General features: G+C 39.4%; 1 protein-coding gene across 1 annotated transcript; it reads left to right on the forward strand.

Moving 5' to 3' along the window:
• The first annotated feature begins 3,279 nt into the window (after positions 1 to 3,279).
• On the forward strand, positions 3,280 to 10,496 carry atp6v1f (ATPase H+ transporting V1 subunit F). The gene is made up of 2 exons (XM_003229928.3): positions 3,280 to 3,503; positions 9,368 to 10,496. The coding sequence occupies exons 1-2, from the start codon at positions 3,346 to 3,348 to the stop codon at positions 9,567 to 9,569; spliced, it is 360 nt and encodes a 119-aa protein (XP_003229976.1). The 5' UTR covers positions 3,280 to 3,345; the 3' UTR covers positions 9,570 to 10,496.
• Positions 10,497 to 12,939: the final 2,443 nt, after the last annotated feature.

The following is a 12,939-nucleotide window of genomic DNA, read 5'->3' on the forward strand; positions in this document are numbered from 1 at the left end:
TAAATATTTTTGAATATTTACATAAAGCTCAAATTTAAGAGAAGATTGTCCAACTCTGATCAAACCATTATTCTCATCTTCTTCAATGTCAATGTGCTTATGTATCCTTTTAATAATAATAGAGTAAAATAATACATGTAATAATAATAATAATAAATACAGGAAAATAATACAAGTACAGTAGAGTCTCACTTATCCAACATAAACGGGCCGGCAGAATGTTAGATAAGCGAATATGTTGGATAATAAGGAGGGATTAAGGAAACGCCTATTAAACATCAAATTACATTATGATTTTATAAATTAAGCACCAAAACATCATGTTATGCAACAAATTTGACAGAAAAGGTAGTTCAATACACAGTAATGTTATGTAGTAATTACTTTATTTATGAATTTAGCACCAAAATATCACGATGTATTGAAAACATTGACTACAAAAATGCACTGGATAATCCAGAACTTTGGATAAGTGAGTGTTGGATAAGTGAAACTCTACTGTAATAATAAAGAGTAAAATAATAAATGCAACAATAATAATAAGATCAGAGTGAAATAATAAATGTATTATTATTAGTAATAAAATAGAGTAAAATAAATGTAATAGTAGCAATAATAGAGAAAAATAATAAATGTAATAATACCAATAATAATAGAGAAAAATAATAAATGTACCATATAAGCCAACCAGGACCCTCACCCGAGTATAAGCTGAGGGGGGCTTTTTCAGTCTTAAAAAAGGGCTGAAAAACTAGGCTTATACTCGAGTATAGACAGTACTTTGAAAGTTGTTCTACTCCAGAAACTTCATTTTTGTGTCACAAACTATGTTGAACTGGTTGAGACTCGATGGGAGATTCATTTGGAAAACTATAGCAAAATGTTCTGCACGATGTCCCAGGTCCCTTTTACCCTTCCAAATAAAATCCAGATTATCTGCTTTGAACTGGATTATCTGGCAGTGTACTTACTTATTTAGGTGATCCCTCGTAGCCTGAGAATGATGGCTCTCCAAATGTAGTGTCGTGGCAGTGGATGACTGTAAAGCCCTATTCTTCTGCAGCGATGGCATCTGTTTCCAGGTGGAAGGCAGTAGGTTTAATGTGCCTTCCTTTTGGCACGTTTCTCCCTTAAGTCCTCCATTCGTGCCTCTTCGAATTCTGGAGCACTGCTGGTCACAGCTGACCTCCAATTACAGCGCTCAAGGGCCAGGGCCTCCCAGTACTCTCTGTGTGTCTCTGCCAGTTTTTAAAGTTAGCTTTAAGCCCATCTTTCAACCTCTTTTCCTGTCCACTAATATTACGTTCCTGAGTTGGGAGTGTACTGATGGTGATCGGGCATTCGGACAACGTGGCCAGTCCAGCAGTGCTGATGGCATAGAAGCATCGATTCAATGTTGGTGGTCTTTGCTTCTTCTTCCAGCACGTTGACACTCGTCCGTCTGTCTTCCCAAAAGATTTGCAGGATTTTTTGGAGGCAACGCTGGGGGAATCGTTCCAGGAGTTGAGTGTGATGTCTGCAGACAGTCCACGTTTCGCAGGCATATAATAACAGGATTGGGAGGACAACAGAGTTATAAACAAGCACCTTGGTGTTACTACGGATGTCCCTCAAACATTATCTGGTTTATTTGGAGAAATGCTGCACTCGCAGAGCTCAGACGGTGTTGTATTTCAGTCTAAGTGCTGACTTTTGTGGAGAGGTGTCTGCCAAGGGAGCGGAAATGGTCTACATTTTCTAATGTTACACCATAAAGCTGTATTTTTGCCATTGCAAAGGGATTGGCTGACAACTGCTGGAAGAGCACTTTGGTTTTCTCGATGTTCAGTGAGAGGCCGAGCTTCTCGTATGCTTCTACACAGGGGTTTAGAGTGGCTTGTAGGTTTCCCTGCCTTCCTCCATTGTCCAGCATCCGGATATTGGCCATTGGGTCTCTGGTTCCTCTGCCTTTTGTGAACCCAGCTTGGACATCTGGCAACTCTCGCTCCATGTATTGCTGGAGTCTGCCTTGCAGGATCTTGAGCATTACCTTACTGGTATGTGGAATCAGCGCCGCTGTACGAAAGTTTGAGCATTCTTTAGTACAGCAGAGTCTCACTTATCCAAGCTAAACAGGCTGGCAGAAGCTTGGATAAGCAAATATCTTGGATAATAAGGAGGGATTAAGGAAAAGCCTATTAAACCTCAAATTAGGTTATGATTTTACAAATTAAGCACCAAAACATCATGTTATACAACAAATTTGACAGAAAAAGTAGTTCAATACACAGTAATGCTGTGTAGTAATTACTGTATTTACAAATTTAGCACCAAAATGTCACGATATATTGAAAACATGGACCGCAAAAATGGCTTGGATAATCCAGAAGCTTGGATAAGCAAGGCTTGGATAAGTGAGACTCTACTGTATTTCCTTTTTTAAAAGGTTCACAGAATCATAGAATTGGAAGAGACCACAAAGCTCATCGAGCCCAACCCCCCAACCCTTTTCTCCCATGCAGGAAAAGCACAATAAAGCCTTCCAGACAGATGGCCATCCAGCCTCTGCTTAACAACAACAACAACAACAGGATCTTAGGCTTAGAAGAGACCCCAAAGGAAATCTAGCCCAACCCCATTCTGCCATGCAGGAAAAGCACAATAAAAGGACCCTGACAGATATCCATCTAGCCTCTGCTTAATAATAATAATAATAATAATAATAATAATAGGATCCTGTGCTTAGAAGAGACCCCAAAGGCCATCTAACCGAATCCCATTCTGCCATACAGGAAAAGCACAATCAAAGCCTTCCAGACAGATGGCCATCCTGCCTCTGCTTAATAATAATAATAATAATAATAATAATAGGATCCTAGGCTTGGAAGATACCCCAAAGGCCATCTAGCCCAACCCCATTCTGCCATGCAGGAAAAGCACAATCAAAGCGCCCCCGACAGATGGCCATCCAGCCTCTGGTTAATAATAGTAATAATAATAATAGGATCCTAGGCTTGGAAGAGACCCCAAAGGTCATCTAGCCCAACCCCATTCTGCCATGCAGGAAAAGCACAATCAAAGCCTTCCAGGCAGATGGCCATCCAGCCTCTGCTTCAAAGCCTCCAAAGAAGGCACCTCCACCACACTCCCTCAGATGCAGAGAGTTCCATTAGTTAACAGGTTAGATGTTATTAATGCCCAACATCTGTACGTGCCTCTAACTTGTTTCTAGCTCTGTGGGCAACTGCAACAAACGTATGCGCATAGCGCCACGGCAGCACCACGCATGCGCCTCCTTCTGTATAACACCTCTCTACGGCGGCCGCTTGGAGCCATTCCTAGTCCTTGCGCGTTTCCTGAGGCGTCATGGCCGGCCGGGGGAAGCTCATCGCCGTCCTGGGAGACGAGGACACGGTCACCGGCTTCCTGCTGGGAGGCGTCGGGGAGCTCGACAAGCACCGCCGCCCCAACTTCTTGGTGGTGGAGAAGGAGACCGCCCTGGCCGAGATCGAGGAGGCCTTCCGGTAATATTTTTTTTTCTTGGGGGGGGGGGGGGACTTGGGGGAACAGCCGGAACAGCCGGTTGCCGTGGAAACGTCCAGGGCGAGACCACTCTCCGAGGAAGGGGAGGGGGAAATGGTGCCTGGATTTGGACTGAACCATTTGTGTTCATGGAGGGGAAGGGAATGAAGTCGCAGCCTTGAGTCTCTTTCGGGGAGAGAAAAAGCAGGGTAATAATAATAATAATAATAATAATAATAATAATAATAATAATAATAATAATAATAATAATATAAAAATGGCAGTTCCAGACGGAACAAACCATTACATTTGGGGGGGGATAATAGTAATCTTATATATATATATATATATATATATATATATATATATATATATATATATATATTAAAATAAAACAATTATAATATAGTAGTAGTAATAATAATAATAACAACATAGGAATAATGATAAAAATAATAAAAATGTAGCTCCAGGCGGAACAAACCATTGCATTTTTTTTGGGGGGGGAGGAGATTATATATATATATATATATATATATATATATATAATAAAACAATTATAATATAGTAGTACTAATAATAATAACATAGTAATAATAATCAAAATAATAAAAATGGCAGCTTCAGGCGGAACAAACCATTGCATTTGAGGAGGGGAGGATAATAGTAATCATAATTATATATACAGTAGAATCTCACTTATCCAACATAAACGGGCCGGCAGAATGTTGGATAAGCAAATATGTTGGATAATAAGGAGGGATTAAGGAAAAGCCTATTAAACCTCAAATTAGGTTATGATTTTACAAATCAAGCACCAAAACATCATGTTAGACAACAAATTTGACACAAAAAGTAGTTCAATACGCAGTAATGCTATGTAGTAATTACTGTATTTACGAATTTAGCACCAAAATATCACGATATATTGAAAACATTGACTACAAAAATGCGTTGGATAATCCAGAACATTGGATAAGTGAAACTCTACTGTATATAATCATCATCATCATAATCATAATCATAATAATAAAATAATTATAATATAGTAGTAATAATAGTAATAACATAGTAATAATGATACAAAGGTGGAAATGGCAGCTCCAGGCGGAACAAAGCATTGCATTTGGGGGAAATAATAGTTAGTAATCTTATTTATAAAAATATAATAAAATAATTATAATGTAATAATAATAATAATGTAATAACAACAACATAGTAATAATAATGATACAAAGGTGGAAGTGGCAGCTCCAGGCAGAACAAAGCATTGCATTTGGAGGGAATATTAGTAATCTTATTTATAATAATATATTAAAGTAATTATAATATAGTAGTAATAATAATGACATAGGAATAATAACAATACAAAGGTGGAAGTGGCAGCTCCAGGTGGAACAAACAATTGCATTTGGGGGAAATAATAATAATAATAATAATAATAATAATAGCAAACCTGCAAAGGTATTGGAAAATGAACACGCAAAAATACTGTGGGACTTTTGAATCCAGACTGACAAAGTTTTGGAATACAACACATCAGACCTCACGGTTGTAGGAAAGAAAACGGTTTGGATCATTGATGTTGCCATCCCAGGTGACAGTCGCATTGACGAAAAACAACAGGAAAAACTCAGCCGCTATCAGGACCTCAAGATTGAACTGCAAAGACTCTGGCAGAAACCAGTGCAGGTGGTCCCGGTGGTGATGGGCACACTGGGTGCCGTGTCAAAAGATCTCAGCCGGCATTTGGAAACAATAGACATTGACAAAATCACGATCTGCCAGCTGCAAAAGGCCACCCTACTGGGATCTGCGTGCACCATCCGAAAATACATCACATAGTTCGAAATGCTAGGGAAGTGTTCGACTTGTGGTTTTGTGATATGAAATCCAGCATTATTATATGAAACCCATTAACACTATGGAGAAAAAACCAAAACGAAGTCTACACTGGTTCGGTCATCTCCCAGGATAAAAAGGACCGCGGTGGACGCTGCCGATCCTAGACATCCATCGACAAGTGGGCTACAGAATCAAAATACAAATACTAATCTTGTGGAGATGATGGGAGTTGGAATCCAAAAATGAAGGTGGAAATGGCTTCTGCAGTGGAAAAGGTCATAGAAACATTATAGCTAGAGCTTGGAATAAATTGCCTTTTTTGGATTGCAACTGCCAGAATCCCCCTTCTGGGGATTATGGGAGTTGTAGTTCAAAGAAGTAACTTCCCCAAGCTCTAAATATAATATTACTATGGTTTTTCCATTGGATCAGCAACCCCCACCCCCTTTTTTGGACTCCCAACTTCCAGAATCCATCAATTTTGGGGGGAATTGTTGCAGTTGGAGTCCAAGGGGAAGATTATAGTTAGAGTTCGGGGGAAAGTTACTTTGCGGGGGGGGGGGGACTGCAGCTCCCAGAATCCCCCTGAAAAGATGGAAATAATGGCTCCAAGAAGAACATTGAACCATCAGAAAGCAAAGGTCTCAGCTTGTAAAGAATTTTGGAATATTTTGGACGAAGGGACGTGTTTCATATATTTGCTTCTCTCTCTTGGGTTGCAGGAAGAAAAATCTTAACTACCATATATACTCGAGTATAAGCCGACCCGAATATAAGCTGAGGCACCTAATTTTACCAGAAAAAAACTGGGACAACATTGACTCAAGTATAAGCCGTGGGTGGTAAATTTCAGAAATAAAAATAGATACCAATAAAATTACATTAATTGAGGCATCCATAGGTTAAATGTTTTTTTTATATTTACATAAAGCTCAAATTTAAGAGAAGACTGTCCAACTCTGATCAAATCATATCAAATCAACTTCAATGTAAATGTGCTTAGGTATCCTTTTAATAATAATAGAGTAAAATAATACATGTAATAATAATAATAATAATAATAATAATAATAAATACAGGAAAATAATACAAGTAATGATAAATAGAGTAAAATAATAAATGCAATAATAATAATACCAGAGTGAAATAATAAATATATTAATAATAAAAATAAAAATAGAGTAAAATAAATGTAATAGTAGCAACTATAATAGAGAAAAATAATAAATGTACCATGTATTCTCAAGTGTAAGCTGACTCAAATATAAGCCAACCAGGACCCCCACCTGAGTATAAGCCGAGGGGGGCTTTTTCAGTCTTAAAAAAAGGGCTGAAAAACTAGGCTTATACTCGAGTATATACAGTATATCTTTGAGTGACTTATGTGGATGATAATGGCTTCCCTCTCAGCAGATCCCCAGATGTCTTTCCTCTTTTAAATTAATCACACGTCATTCTTCAAGGTCAAAGCTTCCGTTTCTGCTTTTGGAGGGAATGAGAAACACTTCCTCTATTTCTGTTTAACCCATGACTCCTCAAGGGTCAGCTGATGGGAAGAGTTGCTTTTTTTTCTTTTTAAAGTGTTGTCTTGTGATAAACAGAGAAATGCGTTTGGCCACAGCCATTGCTTTGCAGAACTATGTTGCGAGGAAAGTTTTTAAAATGTTGTGAGTTGCTTTGCATCTAGATCAAGAGACAAAAGCGAGATATAGATAAACACGATGAAGAGGATGATGATGATGTTGATATAAGTTTACAGGTGACTAAGGCCCCTTCTATGCTGCCATATAATTCAGCGTAGCAAAGCAGATCATCCATATTATCTGCTTTGAACTGGATTATCTGAGTCTACACTGCTGTATAATCCAGTGCAAACCAAATAATTTGGATTTTATATAGCAGTGTAGAAGGAGCCTTAGAGGCACACATTTACATACAAGATCTAATCTTAAATCCTTTTCCCCAATTGCTGATTGAACTGGAGTATATGAGTCTACATTGCCATATAATCCAGTTCAATCTGCATTACAATGACAGAGTAAATGGGGTCTGAGTCTTTCTTGCCTAGGAAGACTTGGGCACAAACACAGAGAGAAGCTTCACTTAAATACCCTGAAGGTACCAGATCATGTCTTCCTTGTCTAAGGCTGGACCTACACTGCTACATAATGCAGTGCGAAACTACATTATATAGTCAGATGAAGACTCATATAATGCAGTTCCAGTGTATACACAGCCTAAGAAAAACATAAAATTTGCGGTGTCACCATACTTGTAGGCACAGGCATACAAATAGAAATGAAAACAGATTTTTAAAAAGTTGTTTGAAAATATAGCTTGAGAAGACTCATTCCCAAAACCCTAAAGTGAGTTGTGTCTGATTGTGTTAAATGCAACCCAAAGAAAGCAGACCACTAGAAAAGGGTTATAAAGATTTTGGAAGTTGTAGTGAAAAAAATATATATAAGAAGAGCCCACTTTACCCTTTGAAGCAGATAATACAGTAGAGTCTCACTTATCCAAACTTCACTTATCCAATGTTCTGTATTATCCAACACAGTCTGCCTTTTAGTAGTCATTGTTTTTGTAGTAAATGTTGCAATGTTTTGGTGCTAAATTCATAAATACAGTAATTACTACATAACATACATACTACAATACATAACAGTGTATTGTACTGCTTTTTCTGTCAGTTTGTTGTAAAACATGATGTTTTGGTGCTTAATTTGTAAAATCATAAGGTAATTTTATGTTTAATAGGCTTTTTTCTTAATCCCTCCTTATTATCCAACATTTTTGCTTATCCAATGTTATACCGGCCCATTTATGTTGGATAAGTGAGACTCTACTGTACTACACTATTTTCTTTGGTATTTCAAACAGCTAAGCGTCTCACTCCCTTTCTTTAGTCTATGCAATAAACTAGAGATTTGCTAAGGCATGGAGGTGGAGAATTCAAGGCTGTTATTTTGCATCAAGACCTTCTTTGTCCTTGTGTTCAAAGGAATTTGCAGTTTCCTCTCCTGAAAGAACCAGATCAGCTGAAGGTTTGGCTCTCATTCTGTTTACACATAAACAGCTGCCTTCCAAAAGGCCTCCGATGCCAGTTTTAGCTGCCTTCTGCCAGGCCTTTCCTTTGCCTGACCTTAGGAAGATCCTTGAAGGTAGAGTTGGAAGAAACTGAAAGGGCCATGCAGCCCAACCCCATCCTGACATAAAGGAAGACACAACCAAAGCATTCCTGACAGATGGACTCCACTGGACTCCCAGGCACTGTTGAACAGGTCTTACTGTCAGGATGTTCTTCCTAATGTTTTGGTAGAATCTCATTTCTTGCCATTTGAACTCATTGCCCTATTGTGTCCATGTCTCCATGGGACCACCTGCACTGGTTTCTGCCAGAGTCTTTGAAGTTCAATCTTGAGGTCCTGATAGCGGCTGAGTTTTTCCTGTTGTTTTTCGTCAATGCGACTGTCACCTGGGATGGCGGCATCAATGATCCAAACCTTTTTCCTTTCCACAACTGCGATGTCTGGTGTGTTGTGTTCCAGAACTTTGTCAGTCTGGATTCGGAAGTCCCACAGTATCTTTGCCTGTTCATTTTCCAATACTTTTGCAGGTTTATGATCCCACCAGTTCTTTACTGCTGGGAGGTGGTACTTGAGGCATATTATATATATATATATATATATATATATATATATATATATATAATCTCAGCATATTCTTTTTTTTTTAATTATTGCCATCTGGCAGACGGTACAGGATGACAAAGACAAGGACAAACAGACAGAGATAGCTTTTATCCTAGAGCTGTGACTATGTTGAACTCCATGTCTTTGCATTGATGGAGGCTGTGTGATGGTGGTGGGAGTGTGGAGGGATGAGTGTGTTGTTCTGTGCTGTGTGCTGGGGAAAGCATTTAATTTTGTTGTGCAATAGCACAATGACAATAAAGCTATTTTTTCCTGTTGTATTCTATTGTCACCCACATCCTTTTCCTCTCTGTCTCTCCCCACAGGGGCTTCTTGTGCCGCGACGACATCGGCATCATTCTCATCAACCAGTACATTGCGGAGATGATCCGCCACGTGATCGATGCCCACAACAAGTCCATCCCTGCGGTGCTCGAGATCCCCTCCAAGGAGCACCCCTACGACGCTTCCAAGGACTCCATCCTGCGCCGGGCCAAGGGCATGTTCACGGCGGAGGACCTGCGGTAGATGCGGAAAGTGGGGCCCATGCTTTTCGGCTGTTGCTGATCTGTTACTCCTGGCTCATAAAAGAGCTCTGCCTTTCCTTCAGTGTATGTGCTGTCAATATTATTCTCCATGATTCAGTTTCCTCTGTAACTCAGGAGTTTGCAAGCAAAATGGTACATCTACATTCCTGCTGACTTTGTGTCTGTGTATTTATTGTTTACTTATGACATTGGAAGTCATAATCGTAGAAACTGGATACTAATATCACAACCCTGGGTGTGTCTACACTACCACATTTGACACTACTTTAACTGCTATGGCTTAATGCTATAGCATCCTGGGATTTATAGTCTGGCACTTTTTGGCAAAGAAGCCTAAAGGTCCTGCAAAGCTACATACAACTCCTGGGATTCCATAGCACTGAGCCATGGAAATTAAAGTGGTGTCAAACTGCATTTAGTCTATATTATGTATTAGGAAGTCTGCATGTCACCTTATGGAAAGGGGAATGGGAGATTTGGCTTACTTTTTTACATCATTTCTTTTATTTTGGGTATACATACCCAATAATAACAAACATATCCCACAGAGACCTGTGTTACAAAATATATAAGCATTCCACAAAGTATACAGGTAGCCCTACACATGTTACATCTGTGGATAATGAAATCCATTAAAGTTGAACCTGCAGATGTAGACTATGTCTGTCCCCTTCTCCATACAAGGTGCAATTACTGATTTATTCCCTAATTTCTGTTGCTGCAAGGACAGCCATTCCCTCAGGAATATTCTGCAACAACTCTTCTTGTTACTTTCCTTTTTGTTTTTTTCTGAGATCACAAATGGATTATGGAATCATTGTTAATGCTATTTATTTTCCTAATTTTCCTTTGAATGAACCTGTTAATGATAAAGGATAGAGGATTCAATAAAGACAGTTTAATTTCATTGAAATTTTTGTTTATTGAGCCTGAGTTGCAGGGTGCAGGGAAGGGAGTGATAGAAATGAGCAGTTGTCTCCACATGATTTCTTAATCTACATTTTTAGGTTGGTTCTGATTATTTTTTCTGTGTGAATGTGCATCTTCTGTCTATATACGTATATACAGTGGAGTCTCACTTATCCAACACTCGCTTATCCAACGTTCTGGATTATCCAACACATTTTTGTTGCCAATGTTTTCAATATATCGTGATATTTTGGTGCTAAATTCGTAAATACAGTAATTACTACATAGCATTACTGTGTATCGAACTACTTTTTCTGTCCAATTTGTTGTATAACATGATGTTTTGGTGCTTAATTTGTAAAATCATAACCTAATTTGATGTTTTATTGGCTTTTCCTTAATCTCTCCTTATTATCCAACATATTTGCTTATCCAACGTTCTTCCGGCCCGTTTACGTTGGATAAGTGAGACTCTACTGTACAAGTAAAGGATGCATGTATGCTGGTTTGTCAATTTGTTGATTTGGCTTGATGGATCTGGACCAAACTAAACACAGACCTTTCATTGTCCCAATTTAAAATAATTGAGGGATTGGAATTAAAAAATGTAGCTGCTTTTGGGGCCAGAGGGTGAGAAAGAAAAGGAACAAACAGGGTTGATTGTGGCTTGGCAACTTGTTTGAGGGAAAGTGGGGAAGGAAGGAGAAAAAGAAGGGAAAGGAAAGGAAGAAGGAAGAAAAAGGAGGGAAGGAAGAGAAAGGAAAGAGGAAAGGGTATGAGGGGAAGGAAAGAAGGGAAGAGAAAGGAAGGGAAAAGGGATGAAAGAAGTGACGGAAGAAAGGAAAAGAAGGGAAGTCAAAGGAAGGCGGAGAATGAAAAACGAAAAGACGGGGAAAGGTGTTGGAGGGAAAGTAAGGGAAGAAAAGAGGGAGAAGGTGCACGAGGGAAAGGAGGGAAAGAAAGAGCAACAAAGAAAATGCAAACTGGGCAACTCAGGGTATATGTGTCTATATGTATATCTATATATATAAAAGAGTGATGGCATCAGGGCAGCGGACAAAACAACAAAAGTACAGGCCCCCCAACCTTGAAATTTGACAACACAACCCATCATCCACGGCTCCAGGTTGATACAACAAAAAGAAGAAAAATAAAGTCCTAATTAGAGGGAGATGAATAATTGTTTTTATCCAAGGCTAAGTTCTGCCCACTTGGTCTCCTACCAACCTACTCAGCCCAGGGGACAGGCACAAGAGTTTGGAGAGACCCCTAAGGGCCATCCAGCCCAACCCTTTCTACTATGCAGCAGGACACAATCCAAGCATTCACAACAAATGGACAACGTAAAAATACTATACAATACTACACAGGGACATAGACCCCCTCTACCCTCACCACTTTAACAGAACACAACCAAATGCATACTAAACATAAAGACAACCATACAACAGACATTCAATACCACCACTACCTCAACAAGTTCTCACCAACATCACCAGACAACGCCACAGCAACGCGTGGCCGGGCACAGCTAGTATGTATATATGTAGAGAGAGAGGGTGGGGGGAATATAGATGAATAATAATAATAATGATAATAAAAAATTATTTATATACCGCCCTATCTCCCGGATGGGACTCAGGGCGGTTTACAGTCATAAAAGCAACACAAACATTACATAACAACATAATACACATTATTAAACAAAGTAAAATAATACAATTATGAAGATAATATGTTTCTGTATATATATATGTGTGTGTGTAGATGTAAGGAACCCAAAGTGGCACAGCGGGTTATACCACTGAGATTCTGAACTTGCTGACCGAAAGGTTGGTGGTTCGAATCTGGGGAGAGGGGGTGAGCTCCCGCTGTTAGCCCCAGTGTCTGCCAACCTAACAGTTTGAAAACATACAAATGTGAGTAGATCGATAGGTACTGCCCTGGTGGGCATATTTGTGCTTGCTGTTTTGTCTCTGGCTATGACTGTCTGCCATTTAAAGGTGTCCTAGCAGCCTTACTAAAAGTGGTATTATTCCATATGAAAGTGTGTGTGTGTGTGTGTGTGTGTTAATGCTGCATCTGTGTTGTGCAGGATTGTAGAGATCTGGGTTCCATTCTTCTCCTCCTAGATCCTTTTCACATTCCAGGTTTCATCCATCCTTTACCTAGAATCATAGAATCATAGAATAGTAGAGTTGGAAGAGACCTCACGGGCCATCCAGTCCAACCCCATTCTGCCAAGAAGCAGGAAATCGCATTCAAAGCACCCCCGACAGATGGCCATCCAGCCTCTGCTTAAAAGCCTCCAAAGAAGGAGCCTCCACCACGGCCCGGGGAAGAGAGTTCCACTGTTGAACAGCCCTTCTCACAGTGAGGAAGTTCTTCCTGATGTTCAGGTGGAATCTCTTTCCTTTCCTGTAGTTTGAAGCCATTGTTCC

This window comes from Anolis carolinensis, chromosome 5 (genome assembly GCF_035594765.1).
Source record: "Anolis carolinensis isolate JA03-04 chromosome 5, rAnoCar3.1.pri, whole genome shotgun sequence".
Classification (NCBI taxonomy): domain Eukaryota; kingdom Metazoa; phylum Chordata; class Lepidosauria; order Squamata; family Dactyloidae; genus Anolis; species Anolis carolinensis.

Coding starts and splice junctions, on each gene's coding strand:
- atp6v1f (XM_003229928.3), top strand. CDS start 3,346: ATGGCCGGCCGGGGGAAGCTCATCGCCGTCCTGGGAGACGAGGACACG. Junction 3,504..9,367: donor GAGATCGAGGAGGCCTTCCG/GTAATATTTTTT, acceptor CTCTCCCCACAG/GGGCTTCTTGTGCCGCGACG.